This window comes from Pithys albifrons, chromosome 24 (assembly GCF_047495875.1).
Source record: "Pithys albifrons albifrons isolate INPA30051 chromosome 24, PitAlb_v1, whole genome shotgun sequence".
Lineage (NCBI taxonomy): Eukaryota > Metazoa > Chordata > Aves > Passeriformes > Thamnophilidae > Pithys > Pithys albifrons.
In genome coordinates this window covers 148,714-166,806 of record NC_092481.1, presented here as the reverse complement: position 1 = coordinate 166,806, position 18,093 = coordinate 148,714, and the positions used below count along the sequence as shown (strand labels likewise).

The window sequence follows — 18,093 nt, the reverse complement described above, 5'->3', positions numbered from 1 at the left end:
GCTGCTTTCTTCTGAAATGCACTTAAACTGTGGACAGCAGCCTTGCTGGGCAGAGAGAGAAAATACAGCTGGGACATGGAGTATGCACTCTCACGTGTAACACCATCGCTGGGACCATGTGGGTGGGGATGAGAGGTACATCCCAACGTTTGCACTGTTGAACAGCACACTGGGAGATGTTAGGTTGTTGTTTTCTGCTTACTCTCCCCACATGGCTTTGCCCTGCGGCCACACTGCTGCTTTGGCCTCCAGACACTGCAGTTGTGTTGTGTAGCTTCTTTGGGGCCTGTATGCTTCCTTGTTCCAAAACTCAGTTCTGTCCCAGCTTTTGAGATCTGCTGGAAGTTTGCTGAATTGCATTTCTCTGCCCAGGCTGGGCAGGCACCCACACACAGATTGCTTGCCTGCTTGTCCTTTAATTTCTGTTCAAGGCAGAAAGTGGATGGTTTGGGAGCTGCAGCAGTGCAGGACAGGCAGTAGCTATGGCAACTCTTCAAGCTGTTCCTGTGTGTGTGAGGGAGCTGAAAAGCTTTCCTTTTAGCACTTACAAACTTCATTGATTGAGTTCTTCCAGGAAGAAAGTCACAAGAGTAACCAGTTCTCTATGCTATTGAGTTGATGAGCTAATTTTTGGGGGAGGACTTCTGGAGCAATCCCCATTTTCTGCAGAGTTTGTAGGGATCCACGTGGAAACCTCTGAATGGCTGAGTCAAGATTTCTGCCGGAAAAGCTCACAGCAATTGAAGGAGTGTTCCTGCAAGGAAGCTGACTTGGATATCCTTCTACTACTCTGTTAAGAGAGTGAAATGTGCCCTGTATCAGATGAGGTGCAGAGAAACACACAATATTCTGTAATTTTCATGTCCACAGGGATCTATCTGTAACCATTTAGATCTTTTGAAAAATGTGGTGGTTAGAGCTGCCTATGCCAAATGAGCAAAATGTTTTGGAGATGGTTATGAATACTTGAGGTTAATCTTATTAGATGTATTGTATCAGGAAGGCCTTTCCCAGCTCTATATGTGTTGCAGGATGATGAATTGTATGGGTTTCTGCTTTTGGGTATGTAGCCCATTTGCAGTGTGGCACTTGTCAGATATGCCATGTTAGTCCTTTTTCACCTGAACGAGTGTTTGGGATGGGGCAATACAAGAGCCTAAGAAGATAATAAGAGCTCTACTGGATGAGAGCAACAGCTAGAAATGGGCTCCCAGAAAGGAGGATAGGGACAGGGGAAGTGTGCAACAGTGCAGGTCAGAGAATTCTCTCAACCTCACAGTTTTGTCTCAGAGGACTTGCTGAACTAGAAGTGGGTTCCTTTTCCTATATCTATGGCCTTGAGGGATTTTTCTTCTATGAATTTATCCAGTTGCTGCTTTATGAACCCACAAGGACTTTAAGCTTCCTCAGCATTGTGCAGCAAGGAGTTCCCCAGCATAACACCATGTACAAGCAGAAGTAGGGCACTGAACAAAGTGAGTCCAACCAGGCATAAGCAGAAGGTAACAGTAGGAGATGAGGATGTGAAAACACCATCAGGAACTGAGAGTAATATTACTGTCCCAGCCTTCAGCACAAGCATGACAGAAGAGAGTGGACAGAATAGAGTTGTGCTCAAAGGGTAAGATTTGTGGTGGTCAGATGAAGAGGTTAGAAGAGCAAGTTCAGGAGTCAAGCTTATTGAAGTGACAGCATGGAAGATAAGTCTGAGAAGAGCTGTTACTGTATGCTAAGTAACTGTGAGTAATGGAAGTTTGAGAAGCAGGAGATGCAGTGATGCAGGAGAAAGGAAAAGGAACAGAGGAAAGGGCACTGTAGGTCTGACTGAGGTGCCTGTCTCCTCAGCATCCTACCTGCACCAGTGGTCAAAAGCAGCTGTTGGGAAGGAACATGAGGATAGGGAATAGGGATTTCCCTGCTGTCTGCTTCCAGGGACTTCCTGAGTCATAGGACTTGGTGTTCTTTGTATTCAATAATCTTTTAAATATTCTTTCATTAATTTTCCGACAATTTTCTGGATCTTGCTTGCTCTGAATCTCCCCTGAATCTTTTCAATTAGTCTGAGGCTCTTGTACAGTTGGGATTCTGGGGCTTTTAGCCTGCCCAGGGGTGGTTCAGCTCCAGGAGGTACCCTCATGCTAGCACATGTTATGAGGGTGAAATGATTGTGATAGCCATGGTCCCCAAAGCCTTTGCAATGCTGAGCTTGATGGAGGTGGGAGGGAGGGATGGAGGGTGAAGGAGGTGGGAGACCTCTGTGTCCAGTAAATATTACAAAGGCACCACTGAGCTGGGGCCGCTTTTCGCATGCCATCTGCTGGATGCTGCCAAGTTTGTGACTTGCTGGAGAGATGCCTGCATAGTGTTTGTGAAATCAAATGTGACAGTAAAATCTGCTTCTGAGGACAGTACAAGTGGCAGGATAGGAAGAAGAAAAATATCTTTCTCAGCTTTGATTCTAGTGCAAGATGGGGCATTTTTTTTGAAAGAATGTGAAGAAGGCAGGAGGGTCATTCTTGAGACTTGTGATTTTGATGAGGTCCCCAACTGCACCACCAACTCTTCTGCTTGCCTGCAGTACATAAAAACGTGTTGCTGAATTCAAATATAAGCTTGTCAAAATAAGTAACTTGTCTGCTGCAGGTACAAGGCATTTTTGATACCTGGCAGATAGGAGTAGCATGCTGGGTGGCTTTGAAAGTATCAGTTCATTTCTGATCAAGGGCTCTGGAGCATGGGTGACATCCTGCTTGTCATCGAGCTCCCAGGACAAGATGCCACTAGCTGCAGGGCTCTGGCACTTGTGCAGGTTAACACAATTGCTGTGTATTGCTGAAAGATCCTGTACCTGGTCACCGAATGCTCAGACCTGGTCTCAGAGAGTCTTTCCACCTTGACACAAGCAGTTAGTTCAAAGGGGAGCCAGAGGGAAGCAGCTTTACCGAGGAAGGCAAATCTCTGCTGTGCACAGTAAAGCAACAGCAACAGTGCTGCTCAGAGCATCTGCTGTGAGCAACCAGGAGTGGCTTTATGCTCCGCTGCTTTTGCGCTGGCCCTCCCAGCTCCGTGTAGAGAAATTCCTATTGTATTGCCAGGAGAAGAACAGAACTGAGGAGTTTGCTGGGTGATTGTGGTGTTGATGTAGGGTCAGTGTGACTCAGTGATGTGCCATATCCTCTCCTCTATCTGCAGAGCCTGCTGCCGTCTCACACTTACTGTGGATGCTGTTTGGTGTCTTCATTTGAGTCTTCTTGAAGACTGTGGTCGCTGTGGTTATTTTTGGCTGCTGTCTCATTATTTTACATCTCTAGTCTAGCATTGTATTAGTCAATATTCAAACCAGTTGCAAATTGCTGAGCTTTTTCTGACTTTGAGAATTTCCTCTCCCACTAGATACAGATGTTTCTTGAGACTGTTCATCCCTCAAAATACATGCATCTCCAAAATTCACTTGGCATTCTGCCTTTGTGTTCAGTGGGGGACAGGGAGCCCCTGTCCCCATTCTGTGTGAGCAAACACATTGTCTTCCTCCTCAGGTGCCCCAGGAGGTTGTTAGGTGCCTGCAGGTGGCATACAGAGCTGATGTCCCATAGTGCACTCTGGCTGTTATTTAATCTGAGTATCTTGTTTTATACACTTTTTCTTTTCTTGAATGTTTTTCTCCTGTTCTCACGACTGTGTATCATTGTGTGAGGTCAAGAACTGGGTGCTGGAAAGAGCTCACAAAAGTCAAAATCAAATTAAGGAAAACTTTCCTTCCCTCTCTGTTTAACTAATTGAAGAGCCTGGCCATACTATTGCCCTTTGGTGCAATTTGTGATACCCATGTCCTTTTTCTATTTAAACGGCAGAGAAATTTTACTTTACAAATAAAGAAGGACATGCTGGACTCCTCCCAGCACATTCCACCCTAGGGCAGGGAAGAAAAGTCCCACTGATGCTCTCACCACGTTGAGCTGTGGTACAAGCATGATTCGTCAGCAGCATTACCACCTGTGAGTGTGACACGTTCACTCTTCCTTGTATATATGTGCAACACCAGAAACCCTTTAATTAAAACTGCAGGTGTATGTGCACGTGGGGAGGAATCCATCCAACACATCTAACCTATTCTTCAGGTGGAAGAGTATGCATTAGAATGGGAGCATAGTTTCATCAGTTCCTCCCTGACCTACTTGGCCATCAGGGACTACTCAGAAGAAACCCCTTCCTACCCCAGATTTTGCTTGTTGTATATCCCCAGAGCTGTCCTCATTCCTGAAGTGACTGTCAGCTGTCTAATGCAATTTGAATACATAGTTTGGAGACCTGTGTTGCCTTGCCTAAGGCTCCCTTTCCCCACATGTGTGCAAACACTCCCAGCATTGTGCTCAGTGCAAAAATATAGTTCCCACGGGTATTCTGAGTAATAATTTAACAGAAAATAGAACAAGGAGGATCTAAGTTCACCCCAGTATTTGGTGACGTGAAGGCAGTGATACCATCCATAAGAGCATGGAAAATAGCTCTTCTCTGATCCTCACCTGAGACTGCCTCACCTATCAGCTGAGGAATGCAAACCTCATCCTGTGTGGTTTCACAGTGCAGAGGATTCCAATGACTCCAACTCTAATGGGACAATTTGCTTTTCTGTTCTCTGATTATAGCTATGCTTGAATCTATTGCTTTTCTGTTGCTCGTGATGAGTGCTGCTTTCCAGAATCTATGGGAAACAAACCCTGAGAACTTCTACACCAAAGAAATTAATAAAAAAGAGACTGCAGGCCAAGGCATTAATAATTCTAATTTATCTTTAGGATTGGGAAGGCTGAAATGTATCGTATATGTATCATATATGATATAACGTGTCATATATACTGTGACATCACCCTTTAGGTGACAGGTGCTGTGACAAACCAGTGGTGCTGTCAGTGGAAGCTCAGGCTCCCCCAACCACAGTGAGGGATCTTGCATTATCAGTGTAAAAGCACAAGCAAAAAGATTAAAAAAACACACAGATTAAGCACAAAATGTGCTCAGGAGAGATATCCAAGTGTCCTAGTACTCAACAGACATACATAGCAGCTGGCCGTGTTTTTATCTTGGCATAACAGGGAGCACAGTAGCAGTGGGTACCAGCAGTTATTCCCACATGAGCATGTTGGGGACATCCCGAATCCAAGAGCTGTGGGTGCTTGTGGGACTCTAACCAACAGACAAACCAGAGCAAGGAAGATGACTTGTAGGGTAAGATGCTCCTGTGCTTCTGGAGAGGAACATCGTCATGATCCTCAGGAGCTCTGGAAGAGATGATCCGCGTAGTTCTCTCATAGTTATTTAACTGCTGCTCCTGAAGTAGATGACGCTTATTGCCTGGTTCATGAAGTGTTTAGCTAACACAGATGTTTCTAGCTGGAGATTTGTTACCTCCATGCAGATCTGTGAACTGACTATTTGTGTTTTGTGTAAGCAAGATAAAGTAGTTCCAGGGGAACGTTATATCTGATAATTTTGCTAAAGAGACATTTTCATAAAACTGTATATAACAATGAGGAAAAGTGAATGTGCAGGAATAATTAAGAACAGAAAGGGTAATGTAGAATTATGACTCTAGTAAATGTCTTGAACAGGGAATTCTTACAGCTGTTAAACAGGATGCTGTGGCAAAAAACCACGCAGAATCAGAAGAGCCCTGAAAGGCTGTCTGCCCTAAGCAGTGGGAGCAGACAACCGCTAATGCTAAATATGAATGTAGTTAGGAGATACACACACTTGTTGAGGAAGATCGGGGAAACTCAATGACAAATCCATGAGGAAAAGTAGAATCAGAATGAGTAATTTAAATAGTGAATCCTGATAAATTCACTGAAGTGTTTGGTACTGCATTACTGCTTTGAATTGGTTAAATTGTGTGGAATTGGAGTTTGGCTCAATGCGCTCTAATTAAGAGCCTTTTAGGTTAGACAAAGTCTTATTTCCTCTAGATAGTTATTAGCCATATATTTTGCCTGATATTTTCTTTGGAGACCTCCCAGATGTCCTGCATATCTCATCTGAAGGACATTTTTCAAGAACTCAAATCCAAAGGGATGTTATTGTGGCTCTCGGCTTCATGCAGGATTGTTGTTGAGATGAAATCAAGAATTTCTTAGAGTTTTAAAGAGTAAAGAAGCATGCCTGACTACCTTTCTGAGCTTTTTCAAAACTCCTCAGCTTTTCTGAAACTTTCAGTTCATATTTTTGGTGTATGGTCCTTGAAGAAAGAGAGGCCTTATTCCTGGGGGAGACAACTGCCATCCATTTACCTGTGCCCAAACCCATGACTGGGCTCCCTTTGTCACCAGTGGGGGAGAAGTACTCCTGTGGAAAGTCTTGTTTCTCTGGTAAGGTCTAGAAGACACCTGAGCATCTTTTTTGCTTTGAATCTAGAAGACTCAAGAGCATTTTGTAGGTGTGTCTGTGTATTTAAGCAAAATGAGATGCATCAGCCTTGAGTGTGTACATACAGTCTGGTACCACAAACAAAAGAATGTCACCCCTACTGTTGTACTTCCACTCAGTATTTGGTACAGCCAAGAGGAGCTGCCTCTGATTTGCAGCAGTACATCAGCTGCTGCTGGAGATAAGATTGCTACTGAGACCCCTGAGCCTTTTCAGTGTGTCCAGGATACAGCCCACCAGAGTCCTTGATCTCACTTTATTAGTGACTTAGATGGCTGTACTCTCCCTATTATATTTGCCACTGCTACAGTTTATTTGCTGTTTGGGAAAATTATCATCCTCTTTTTCTTTCTGTTGTTTTGTGGTTTTTTTTTCTAAAATGCTAAAATAAACCTAGGCTGAGAACTGCTCACTTTTCCAGAAGTGAGAGAGTGATAAAGAAAAATCTGAACTCCATACATCCGTGTCAGATGGTTCAGTTGTCTTGGTTTGAGATAAGCAACTGCCAACCCCCCCCAAGCACAGAGAGAAAAGCCTCCCTCCTAACACCAGGGAAAGGGAGGAAAAGAGAGGGGAAAGAAAAAAACACTTCAAATGGCATTTATACTAAAACTACATATATTTTTCACAGAAAGAAAGAGACAATTAGAAGAGAGTACAAATATTCACTCACACAAGTCTGCAACAACAAGTTCCCCACCTCAACTTCTAAACGAACACACAAATTCTACTGTCCTAACTACACATTACTTAAGAAAATACTTATTCCCCAGGGAGACAAACTCAAGCAGAAAGGAGAGACCCAGAACAACACAATTTACTTTCCTGAGATACCCTGTGAGCCAGTGGTGGGCCTGGTCCTCTCCATCCCCCCTGGGACAGCATCGTGCGTCCTCCCAAGAGGAGGCTGAGAAGCGACTGCCTTAACCACTCCCACACTGGTTCCTACTGCCCTGGAGATGATGTCATAATGTGGTATGGAATATAAAATTACTGGCTAGAAGAGGTCAGCTGTTAGCTCAGCCCAGCTCAAGTCAGCTGACAGCTTCGGCCTGGTCCAGACTTCAGAGCCCAAATCTAGGCCCACCTAGGTGAACCCATAACATCAGTGTATTTACAAGCTTTATCAGATTTATTTAACAACTCCTGTTTAAACATCTGACAACAATATTAATTGGCATTATTAATAGTCCCAGTGTTTGAATCCTGCACTGTTCCTTCTGATACTTTGATATCAGTGACAGACAGTCATGAACAGCTGGAATAGTTTGGGTTGAAAGTACCCCTGATGGTCTCTGGTCTGAACCCTAACTCAAAGCATGACCAGCTTAAAGCAGCCACTACATCTAAAATAGTATTTTACATTAGCTGATTCCCCTCAAGTGTGCAATTTATTTGTAATACTGATTTGTTCAGGTTCTATTTCCAAGCACTGAGGTAACTCCATGGATGGACGTCCCACTACCTGTCTGGATCCTGTGGCAGTGTTAGAACACTGTCATGGTAGGGAAAAAGAAAAAATGTAAGTACTGACTACTTGGAATTTTTCTTCTTGCAGCATGTGTCATTTGCATCATTCATTGTGTGCCCGACTGTGTATCTTCTCCACACCCTCCTCTTGCTGCAGGCAGCAAAAGGTCTTTGTCTTCTCCAGGCTGAGTAAACTCAGTTCCTTCAGTGTTTCCAAATGTGTCCTCTGCTCCAGCTCATGGCCGTTTCAGTGGACTCTTCTGGACTCAGCCCAGTACATTCATGGCTTTGTTGTACCAGGCAGTCCCCAGTTAGACACAGCACTCTAGAGGTGGCCTCACAAGAGCCAAAGAGCGAGGATCACCTCCCTCAACCTGCTCACTGCACACAGCCCGGTCTATGGTTGGCCTTCTTAGCCAGAAGGAAACACCTTTGACCTCTGTTCAACTCATGAATGTCTAGGTGTGATGGTTTTGATCTAGGTTTCCGTAGTAACCAGCTGTAACTACAGAAGTGGCCATTACGTAGTTATTCCACACATGTTTTCCATGTAACGGGAGGGAGGAGTTTAGTTCTTGGTGTGCTGCTTCCAAGGGTGGCACAGGGAAGCAGAGGACAGCCTAGACAGAGATCTTTCGTTTCGCTCGGTTCTGTCCCTTGGGGTGGTGAGACTGTATCCTTGCCAGTTTGTTTTCAAAACTTTGATTGTATTCCATTCGTTGTGTGTTTGTTTTCTTTTGTCCCTTCTCATTCCCATCCCCCTTCCCCTTTTTCCCTCTTCCCTGGGAACCCCTCGGGTGGGTACAATTACGTGTGTAGTGATAAATGTTAGAATATATATGTATGCATTAATTCAGTCTGGTTTCGTTTTGAGTTCTTGCCATCTTTTCAGGTTTTTCTTTTCCAGTCCAGGCAGTTTGGACCTGGCAGGAGAAAGCTGGGCAAACCCTAGACACTAGGACTCCCCAGATCCCTTTCTGTGAAGTGGAGTTTTAGCCATAATCCCTAGCCTGTCCTGGTGCCACAGGGGCAGAACTTGTACTTCATTTTGCTAGGATGGCTGTCCATTCCTTTCTTCTGCCTGTATGAATAGCAGCCCTGCCCTAACATATCAGCCATGTTCTCCTCTGCCTCCAGCCTAGTGTCATCGACAAACTTGATGAGAACATGCTCCATCCCATCATCTCTGTCATTCATAAAGACATTGAACTTTATCAGCCCGTCAGGGACACGTGTAGTATTTCACTCATTGCTGAGTACAGTTATCTGCATCATTTGAAAATTTTAGTGTATCTAAGTCTGGTTCTCCTCTGAGCAACCTCTGACATACAAAGAGATCAGTAACTTAGTCCCAATATCCCTCTCTTTCTCTTCATGACCCATGAAATGTGACAATGTAGCCAGAGGGCCTAAATCTTGACCCATGGCCCACAGTGAGCCTTTCACTCAGTTTTATTCTGTGTAGACACAAAAGCATGTTGTAAGCCATGGGCCAGACTCTGTAGGAACCAACTTCAGAAGCATGGTTTGATGGAGCAATAAGATAGATGATTCACCAGCAATACTGTGTCCCTTCTGAGGGATCTGTGCCCCATAACCCCTTTCCTTCCTGGTGGCATCTGCGTTGGATCACCCCGGGTTACCTCCCAGGGCAATTGTTTCTTCTTGTCTGCCTGTTGTTTTCAGGACAAGGTCTCTCTTCTGCACCCAGTTGCTCACTGAACTTGACCCTTTACTGGCCTCCCCAGGGCACCAAGTGTGTGAGAGCAGGGATCCTACTCCATCCAAATAGCAGCTGATGCTGTGTGGATATTTGGAATGTAGAAAAGGGAGGAAAGGGAAGAGCAGCCCCTTTGCCCATCTGCCTGTGGAGGTAGCTCTCCATTTCCCACCCCTTCCTACAAAGTGGGCTGTGGGACTGGTCCCCGTGACAGAGCTTGCTGAGCCACAGTGGTCTCTCTTTGGTGAGGAGCCTGTTGCTTGGGAGCTAGAGTCACCCTGTCCTGGTTAGTGAAACTCTTGTGGGCCACATGCAGCTCTGTCCCTTGAGCTCCACAGAAATGACTTGTGGGAGCTGTGGCTTGAAAACCACTGCTGCACATCAGCTTTGTCTGGAAACCTGTGCTGCACAGCTGCTCAGCATACCAATGCTGCCCCAAAGCCAGCACTGCACACTGACAGTGCACACTTACACAGCATACCAGTGCTGCATACCAGCCCTGTGCACATCTGCGTCCATCACAGTCTTGACTGCCCTGAGGAGGAGGCTGCTCTCACTTCCCATTGGGTAGCTGGTGTCAGGTTAACCATTAACTCCCAGCTCTTAGGCCTGCTAGGAAAGGGCTTTATTTCAGGGCACTGTGAAGCTGCTCACTGTGGCCTTTTCTGCGCCACTCTGGTGACATTTCTCATGGGGTTCTGCCAGGTTGTGCGTAGCCTTTTGGGCCTGCAGGCAGCTGCTGTGGCCCACAACGCCTCCATGGTGTGTGGACAGCATGAGAGTCCAGGACTGAGGCATGGTTGTGGCGGTGAGGGAGGAGACAGGCATGTAGCCAAGGCTGGGTGCACTGCTGTGCACGGGACACCGAGGTTCCTCTCCAGGTGCTCTTTGAGATGCTCCTTTCAGGTACATGAGGAGTGAGATCAACCAATATGTTGGTGAACCCCTCAGAATGAGGAAGGTCCTTCAGGAGACAGGTCAAAGGGTGCCTGCTGTGCACCAGGAGTGCCTTCATGGCATGCACAGCAGGTGCCTGTCCACAGGACGGGCTCTCCTGCCTGGCCAGAAATGGATCACCTCCAGCCTAAGGATGTGCAGTGGGGCACTGGTGCTTCCCTTACCAGCCCAGTCTCCTCCCCACATCCCACTTGTTGCTTCTTGGCACTCTGAAATAGAAAACTCCTGAGTGTTTCCTCCGCAGAGAGCTCCACAAAAATTCTGGAGGTCAGGTCCCACTTCAAGGCAGGCAGCCTGAGCAAGGGCACCTTCCCTCTCCTCATGTTTGTAGTAGTCCTTGCACTCATTGGGGCAATGCCTCAGGGCCAGGACAGAATGATGCTAATACTGAATGTCAAAGGGGAGCTGTGTATCCTCCTATGCTGGTTTAAAGGTGAACCAGCAGGAGAAATGAACTCAACACGAGAGAGATTATAAGTCAGAGCTACAATTTAATAATAATGTTACAATAAATACACTGACACAAAGAGAAATTGCTTTCAACTCACAAAACCCAGCAGTATAACCCAGTGTCCTAGGGCACAAACCCAAAGAGGTTTGTTTGCCCTTGTGCTGAGACCCTTGTGGTTCCCCCCAAGTCCAGAGCAAAAGGAAGTGAAAAACCTGTTGGTGGAGGCAAGGGCTGTGGTCTGGTCAAGAGTGGCAGTCGTAGTCTGGTTGAGAGTGGTGGTCTCCTCCTGTCAAGGTCCTGCTGCTCCTCTGGATCTGACGAGAGGTTCCTGAGGTCTTCTTACCCACCACTTATGTACCCTCAGGGAGCACCCAGTCCCTTCCCCAGGGCGGGGACTCACACAATGGGTGATTAACTCTGGAGTCATGGGGTATCCCTGAACTGTTGATGGCCCATTGGCAGCCACGCCCCCTCAGGCTGTGTGTGAAGGTGCCAATGACTCCATGGGCAGCTGCTGCTAATGGTCCATTGTCCTTAGGGAATGAATAGAGGGGGTAGAATACACAACTTTGATCACCCCCACACAGTGATAACTGGTCCCACCTGCTGAACTAGGATATCTCCCAGTGGTCATTCTGGTGTGGCCAGGGCCCCCTTCCTGCTACTCCCTGCCAGGCTCCCTATTGTTCAAAAAACATCCTGCCAGCTCTGAGCTGAGCTGAGAAGAGCTCACATTGGGTATATCAAGAATGTGTTGATGTGTTCCAATCACTGCTCGCTCTCAGCAACAGCCGGGAGAGGTGTAGGCAACTGCTTATCTCCTGTGTGGGTGAGTGAGTGGCGGGTAAGGGCAACAGCTTTTGAAACAGGAGGGAGAAACCTGGAACTCCACTGGCATAGTATCCTTGAGATGTGACTACAACTTGGGTGAAGATTTCTGCTGAGCAGCCAGGGATGCAGGAGAAATACTGGCAGTGGTGGGCAGTGCTGAATGGCAGCAATTCCCAGTCCCTCCATCTGCAAGCCAGAGTGGGGGGCTTGCCCCCTCCTCAGTGGTTACCACATGGCTGGGGTTTCCATTTTTCTGTTTCTGAAGTCCTGAATCTTCTTCACTAACATGCCTTCAGGAGGCTGGTGGAGTGCTGAAAAGAGAAGTGTCTGCTGTGTGGGCATGTCCATATACAGGGACCCAAGTCCTGCATGACCCTCTACAGTCTGGGACCTTCCACATAGGCAGCCCCACTGACTGTGGAGCCCTGGGTGCGAATCTGCTGGTAGTGCACAAACCACCTGTGCAGGCCAGCAGTGGAGGGCACTTCCTGCCCTCAGATACTGGGAACAGGCTATTTTTGGAAACCCCGTATAACCAAAGTAAATGAACTGTGGCTCTTTTCTGCAGTTTCATTTGTCCTAATTTAGCACTCAGAAATGTGTTTAATTAAAAAATTACTTATATGAATGTTTATAGTCTAAATTACACAGTGAGAATATTTGTATTCTGAGCTCTTATACTGATTTAAAACATTTTTTCTTTCAGTTTGAGATTGCCTCTGTTCAAAGGAACAACATCGCTGGGAAATACACGAGGTCTATGCTCTTCACCCAGACAAAACAAAGGTTTCACCTGAAAGAAATAAAATAAACATGGCAGAATTTACTGGTTACAAGGAAACCTCAAATCGGCATCTACGTTTCAAGTTGCAGAGCCTTAGTCGCCGCCTTGATGAACTGGAGGAAGCAACCAAAAATCTCCAGAAAGCAGAGGATGAACTGCTTGACCTCCAGGACAAAGTTATCCAGGCAGAAGGCAGCAACTCCAGCATGCTGGCTGACATTGAAGCCCTACGGAAAAGAGTGCTGAAGATTGAAGGCAAAGATGAAGAAATTAGGAAGGCTGAAGAGCTTTGCAGATTAATGAAAGAAAAACTTGAGGAGGAGGAGAACCTCACTCGAGAGCTGAAGTCAGAAATTGAACACCTTCAGAGGAGAATGGCAGAGCTGGAGAAGCTGGAGGAGGCCTTTGGCAGGAGCAAGAACGACTGTACACAGCTTTGTCTTAGCCTCAATGAAGAAAAGAACTTGACCAAAAAGATATCCACAGAATTAGAAATACTTAGAGTGAAAGTGAAGGAACTGGAAGCATCTGAGGACAGGCTGGATAAAACTGAGCAGAGCTTAATGGGTGAGTTAGAAAAGCTGAAATCTTTAGCCCTGAATTTTGTCACAGAAAGAAAACATTTTAATGAAAGAGAAAAGCAGAATGAAAAAATAATCCAGGAGCTAACACAGAAACTGGAACAAAACAATAAACTAAATAGGGCAGATCAAACTCGAAATGCATCCAACTTGCTAGAAAGGTCATCTAACAATCTCCTGGATAGAAATGATTTGAGAATTGAAGATGACTTGACTTCTGCACTGCCTTCTAAGGAGACCAGGAGAAAGGGAAGTGTGGATTATCTGAAACATGTAGAAAATGAAGCCAGGAATAAATCAGAAAACCAAAAGAATAAAAACCAGGAAGACAACAAAGTGAAAGATCTCACCCAAGAAATTGAGAAGCTTAAAACTCAGATCAAGCGTTTTGAATCTTTAGAAGAAGAACTTAAAAAAGTGAGAGCCAAAAACAATGACCTGCAAGACAGTTACTTGAGTGAACAGAATAAAAACAAACTCTTAACAGGTCAGCTAGAAGAAATAAAAATGCAAATAAAGAAACAAAAAGATCTGGAGAATGGAGAGGTTGAAAATGAAGATACAAGCTTTTCTAGCAGGGGAAAACATGACCGACCTAAATACAGAGGTGTCATGGCTGATTTGACAGCTGCCAAGCACAAGCCAAGAGAGCTGTCACCGCAGCAGCGCCGGGAAAGAGCACGGAACAGAGACTTTTCTGTCAGTAATGACAGCTACAGCCATGGTGGTAAGCAGGTGCCTAGTCCAAGCTTAATGAACAGAAAAGCAGGAAAAACATCTGCTGCATCAGCCTTTTCAGACACTGCTGTTACAGATACAAAAGAAAAATCTTTAAGTTCCACTATTTCTCCTGGTCAGAAGGAAGGTTCTGTCATGCAGAATGAGGGAAAGAGATCCAAAGAGCAGCCATCTGTCCTCAGCCGATATCCTCCTGCTGCACAGGAGCAGAAGTCTTGGAAAGCACCTTCCAAACCTGTAGGTGACACAAGCCTGAAATCCAAAGCTGAAAAGCCATCTCAGGTGCTCCGTGGCAACTGCCAAAATGGTGCTGACACACGAGATGAAAAGTCAAGTAAAGGAGAATCAATGGTTTCTTTGGCCGAGAAGCTGAAAACAAGCCAGGCTGAAGTTAGTGACTGCATGGGGGACACACAGCCCACAAGAGGTAACCACACCTCTTCCAATGGCACAGCTTCAGCATACAGGTACCATCTGTCCTCCCACGTGTCAGCTTCAGACTCTGCTGGCTCTAAATTAGAAGCAGTGAACACTTCTGCTGCATCACACAAACAGCCCTTGGAGGGGAGGGCTAGAAGGGCAATAATCTCCCAGGAAAAAGAAGTCTCAGACACATCACTTGAAAGTATGAAGTTTTCAATGCTGACAAAGCGTTCCCATCGCTCCAAGAGTCAGGAAGACATTCTGCAGATTCTCACAGGTCTTGATAAAGAAGATACAGAGCAGTCTTCAACAACAGATCATGTAAACATGAGTTTAAAAACAGACTCCAAGACCATTCAGAGTAGCCAGGAAAAGCTTAATTCAGATGAAGAATCAGGAAGGGGCAAAAAAATAACCTCTCAATCAGATTTTGAGGCAAAAAAGAAAATCAGTCCCAATTCTAGGGGAGTTTTTAGAGCATCACTTTTTGAAAATGACAAAAACACTGTAAATGATGAAGACTCCACCAAGTGTGTAAAATCATCAGATGCCAGCAATGGAGGATTGAAATCCAGAAGGTCATTCAGTCCAAGAGAAGCTCTGAGATCAAAAGCCATCATTAAACCTGCAATTATTGAGAAAGATATGAAGGCAGTCATGGGAGGTACTGTTTCGGAGGCAGAGTCAGAAAAACAGAAGTCTGTTTTTAAAATGGTAACAAATAAAATGACAAGCAGCATCACAATCTTCCCTTCTGAGGCAACAGCTCCAAGGACCAGTGCAGATACAGGAGCCAAGGAAAGGCATGTTACCACCAGCAACATCAGAACTGCTTCAAATGAACCTTCACCATCAATAACAAACAATCTCCCCACATCCTTTGAGATATCGATTAATAAAAGTGCTCTGAAATTGTCTGAGTTAGACAGAAGTGGGGAGGTAGCGCCAAGAAGTAAAGGCGAAACAGTGGTCTCCAGAAGCAGCATTACGCTAAAGACTTCTGAACTCACAGAGAGAAACAGTGAGCTGCCTTCAGAGACAATCAGCTGGAAGAGCCACGGCTCTTCAGATGCAGCTTCATCCGAAACAAAGCATGTCACTGTGAGGAGTTCCTGGAGAACAAAGCAAAGCTTGCATTCCCTGGAGGACCCTCAGACTAAAGTGGACAAAACTGCAGCTTCTAGTTCTACAAACTTGTGTAGGTCCTCAGTGGACCTCTCTGAAGTGGAAGGGAATACTGCAAGAACAGACTCCCTCGAGCAGACCTCAGCAAGGACCAGTGCCGCGCCTAATTCTTGGAGTGCTCCTGAACTGGGGTCCCGAAGGACCAAAAGTAACTTAAGTGCATCTGAACTGCTAACACGCAGGAGCTATGCAAGTGATCCTACAGCAGCCGCTGCTTGGCACCGGACTACACTACCTGTAAGTGTCCTGTGTTCAACACTCTTTTCCTTCAGTTGATGAAGTTTTTCAAGTCGCCTGGTAATTGTAGGATGTGCGATTTGAAATTCTTACAGCTTATTTCCTAAGTTCTGCCTGTCCCAGCTCCTGTCTTCAGTGCAGTATCTCATATGTGAATGACCAGATTTAGCCTTACTGAATTTGGATCTGTCTGCTTGGGTCTTGTAATGCCATATGAATAACTATGTAGTAGCATTTGGTCTTACCAGGATTAGAGAACACATAGTCACAGTTTAAGTAGGACATGGTATGCTTTTCAGAGTGACTTTGCATGGCATTTTCAACTTGGAGCAGCAATGAGAAAATTGTGGAAGTGAGCAGATTTGAGTAGGGTTGTGCCTCAGGCAGGGCTGTAAGTCTAATGGCAGCTGTAGAGATAGAACTCCTTTCTGTAAGAGCTGCATGATTTCCTCATGTGAAACCAGACTTTGGTCTGAAAATGCTCCCGGGGCGTCTCCTAAACAGATGGGTAGTACCGGCTAACAAAAGGCTGCTCCATCCTTGGTCTGTACCAATATTCCACCTGAAAAGGGGCAAGAGCCTCAAGGGTGGCTCTGCTCTTTTCCTGTTCTTTTGGCTGGTACCGGTGAGGGCAGTCCCTTAAAGCAGTGTTGATGTAGACATCTGGTCTGGTGAACTGTGTTTGCCAGTGAAGCTGCAAGCTCTGGCAGATTTCAAGTGAGCTCCCTTCCCTCTAGACCATTAAACACCACACTGGCTCATGCTGCAGCTCCTGCCTCTGCTATTCATTTAGGACTGCTCTGAGCAGCTGCCGCCATTGCCAGTCTGCAGGAGGAACCTGGCTGGGTAGTCCGACAGGGCTGGTGGCAGGGGGGACAGATTGATAACTGAATGACTCTGGCATTGACAAAGATGAGGCGGAGATAGGAAAGGAGTTTTACATTTTCAAAATTTCTCTTCCACTTCTTTGGTAATGAGAAGCACAGAAGAATTTGCACTTTGCTTTGCAGAGAGCCTGTCTATTGGTGTTACAAAGTGCAGGCTGGTCTTCCAGCTATAGTTGAACACTGAGAATTCATTATCCTCCTGGCCAGGCTGGATCACAGGCAATCTGTACTGCTCTTTCATGAATCCAAGCAGAACTGATATGAGTGAAGGTGTCCTTTTGCATAACAACAGCTTATGTGCTTGGGAAGTGGGAGATCCATTCCTGGGCCTTCCTTGATCTCAGGAGTTTGAATTCACAGCACCCACAACCTTAACTCTCGCAGCTGACTTGACTCTCTCCGCTTGCAGCTGGGCCCATGTGCAGTTGGTCATGGAACACTGAACAGTAGACACTCTGGGATTTCTTTACCATTTCCCACCTGGCAGCCCAGCCAGGGCTGAGTGTAGCTCTGCAGTATTTTCTGCAGGTGCTCTCAAGGTCACTGTCAGATCAAACTTGCCAGCTATGCAGTGTACATTCACAGCAGCTGAAATGTACCTCACAGAGCAACCTGACCTCTGTGTGGTTAGCCAAGTATCCAGGATTAGCTGGCTCCAGCCTTGCTTGTGTCTCCAGGGACAGCAGTCAGGAGAGTGACCAGGTTGTTAGTTCACACAGGGCTGTTAAGGGTTGAGCTCAGCATCTCTCTCTGCATCGTACTTTGCAATAAATTCACCCTTGACACCACATAGTCACAAACCTATATTCTTTGTCATAGAGTAAGTGTATTTTTAGCTTGCAAATGAGGAGTATGAAGTTAACCTAAAAGACTTTAGATACATAGATGTACTAGATGTATCAAATTATGTATTTGGGCAGCTTAGATTATTGCCTGTTCCCTAGGAAAAAAACTCTTTGAAGGGTATCTTCAGGCTTATAATATGCCTCAAATCACAGGAGCCTGTTTTTGTTGGGATTTATGTTTCAGTTAAAGATGTAGCTATTTCTCTGACAGAAGGCTGGGCATTGATCTGTGCTGAGATTCTGCTGTCCTGTGAAGGTATCACTGTCATCTCTTTCCAGCTGCACTATCCACAGTCTGAGATTCCCTTAATGATCTTGTTTGGGAAATACAAGATCTGTACTGGCTTTGCCAAAATCCATCATCCTCTCCTCCATTGCAGCCTTCCCTCCCCTACTACTGATGTAGACAAATGACCATAATGAAGCTACAGGACGTATCGACAGCCCTTTGCAATAGCTGTGCTGCAAAAGCAGCAGCTCTCTAGAACACTGCTTTAGGACCCCCAGCAAGCAGGATGGCTGCTGCAGCCTGGGGACCAGCTGTCTCTGATGCTGACAAGTCAG

At 45.7% G+C, this 18,093-nt stretch overlaps 1 protein-coding gene across 3 annotated transcripts in view; it reads left to right on the top strand.

The window, feature by feature from the left end:
* The window catches only part of LUZP1 (leucine zipper protein 1), a 40,252-nt gene that overhangs the window by 14,330 nt on the left and 7,829 nt on the right, over positions 1-18,093 (top strand). For 2 of the 3 annotated variants that reach the window (XM_071576696.1, XM_071576698.1), the window contains exon 2: positions 12,556-15,797. In XM_071576696.1, coding sequence (XP_071432797.1) covers positions 12,663-15,797 — 3,135 coding nt within the window. In that variant the 5' untranslated portion in view covers positions 12,556-12,662. Of the gene's footprint in view, positions 1-7,836; positions 7,943-12,555; positions 15,798-18,093 lie in introns of all 3 variants that reach the window. The other variant, XM_071576697.1, reaches the window with a different exon arrangement.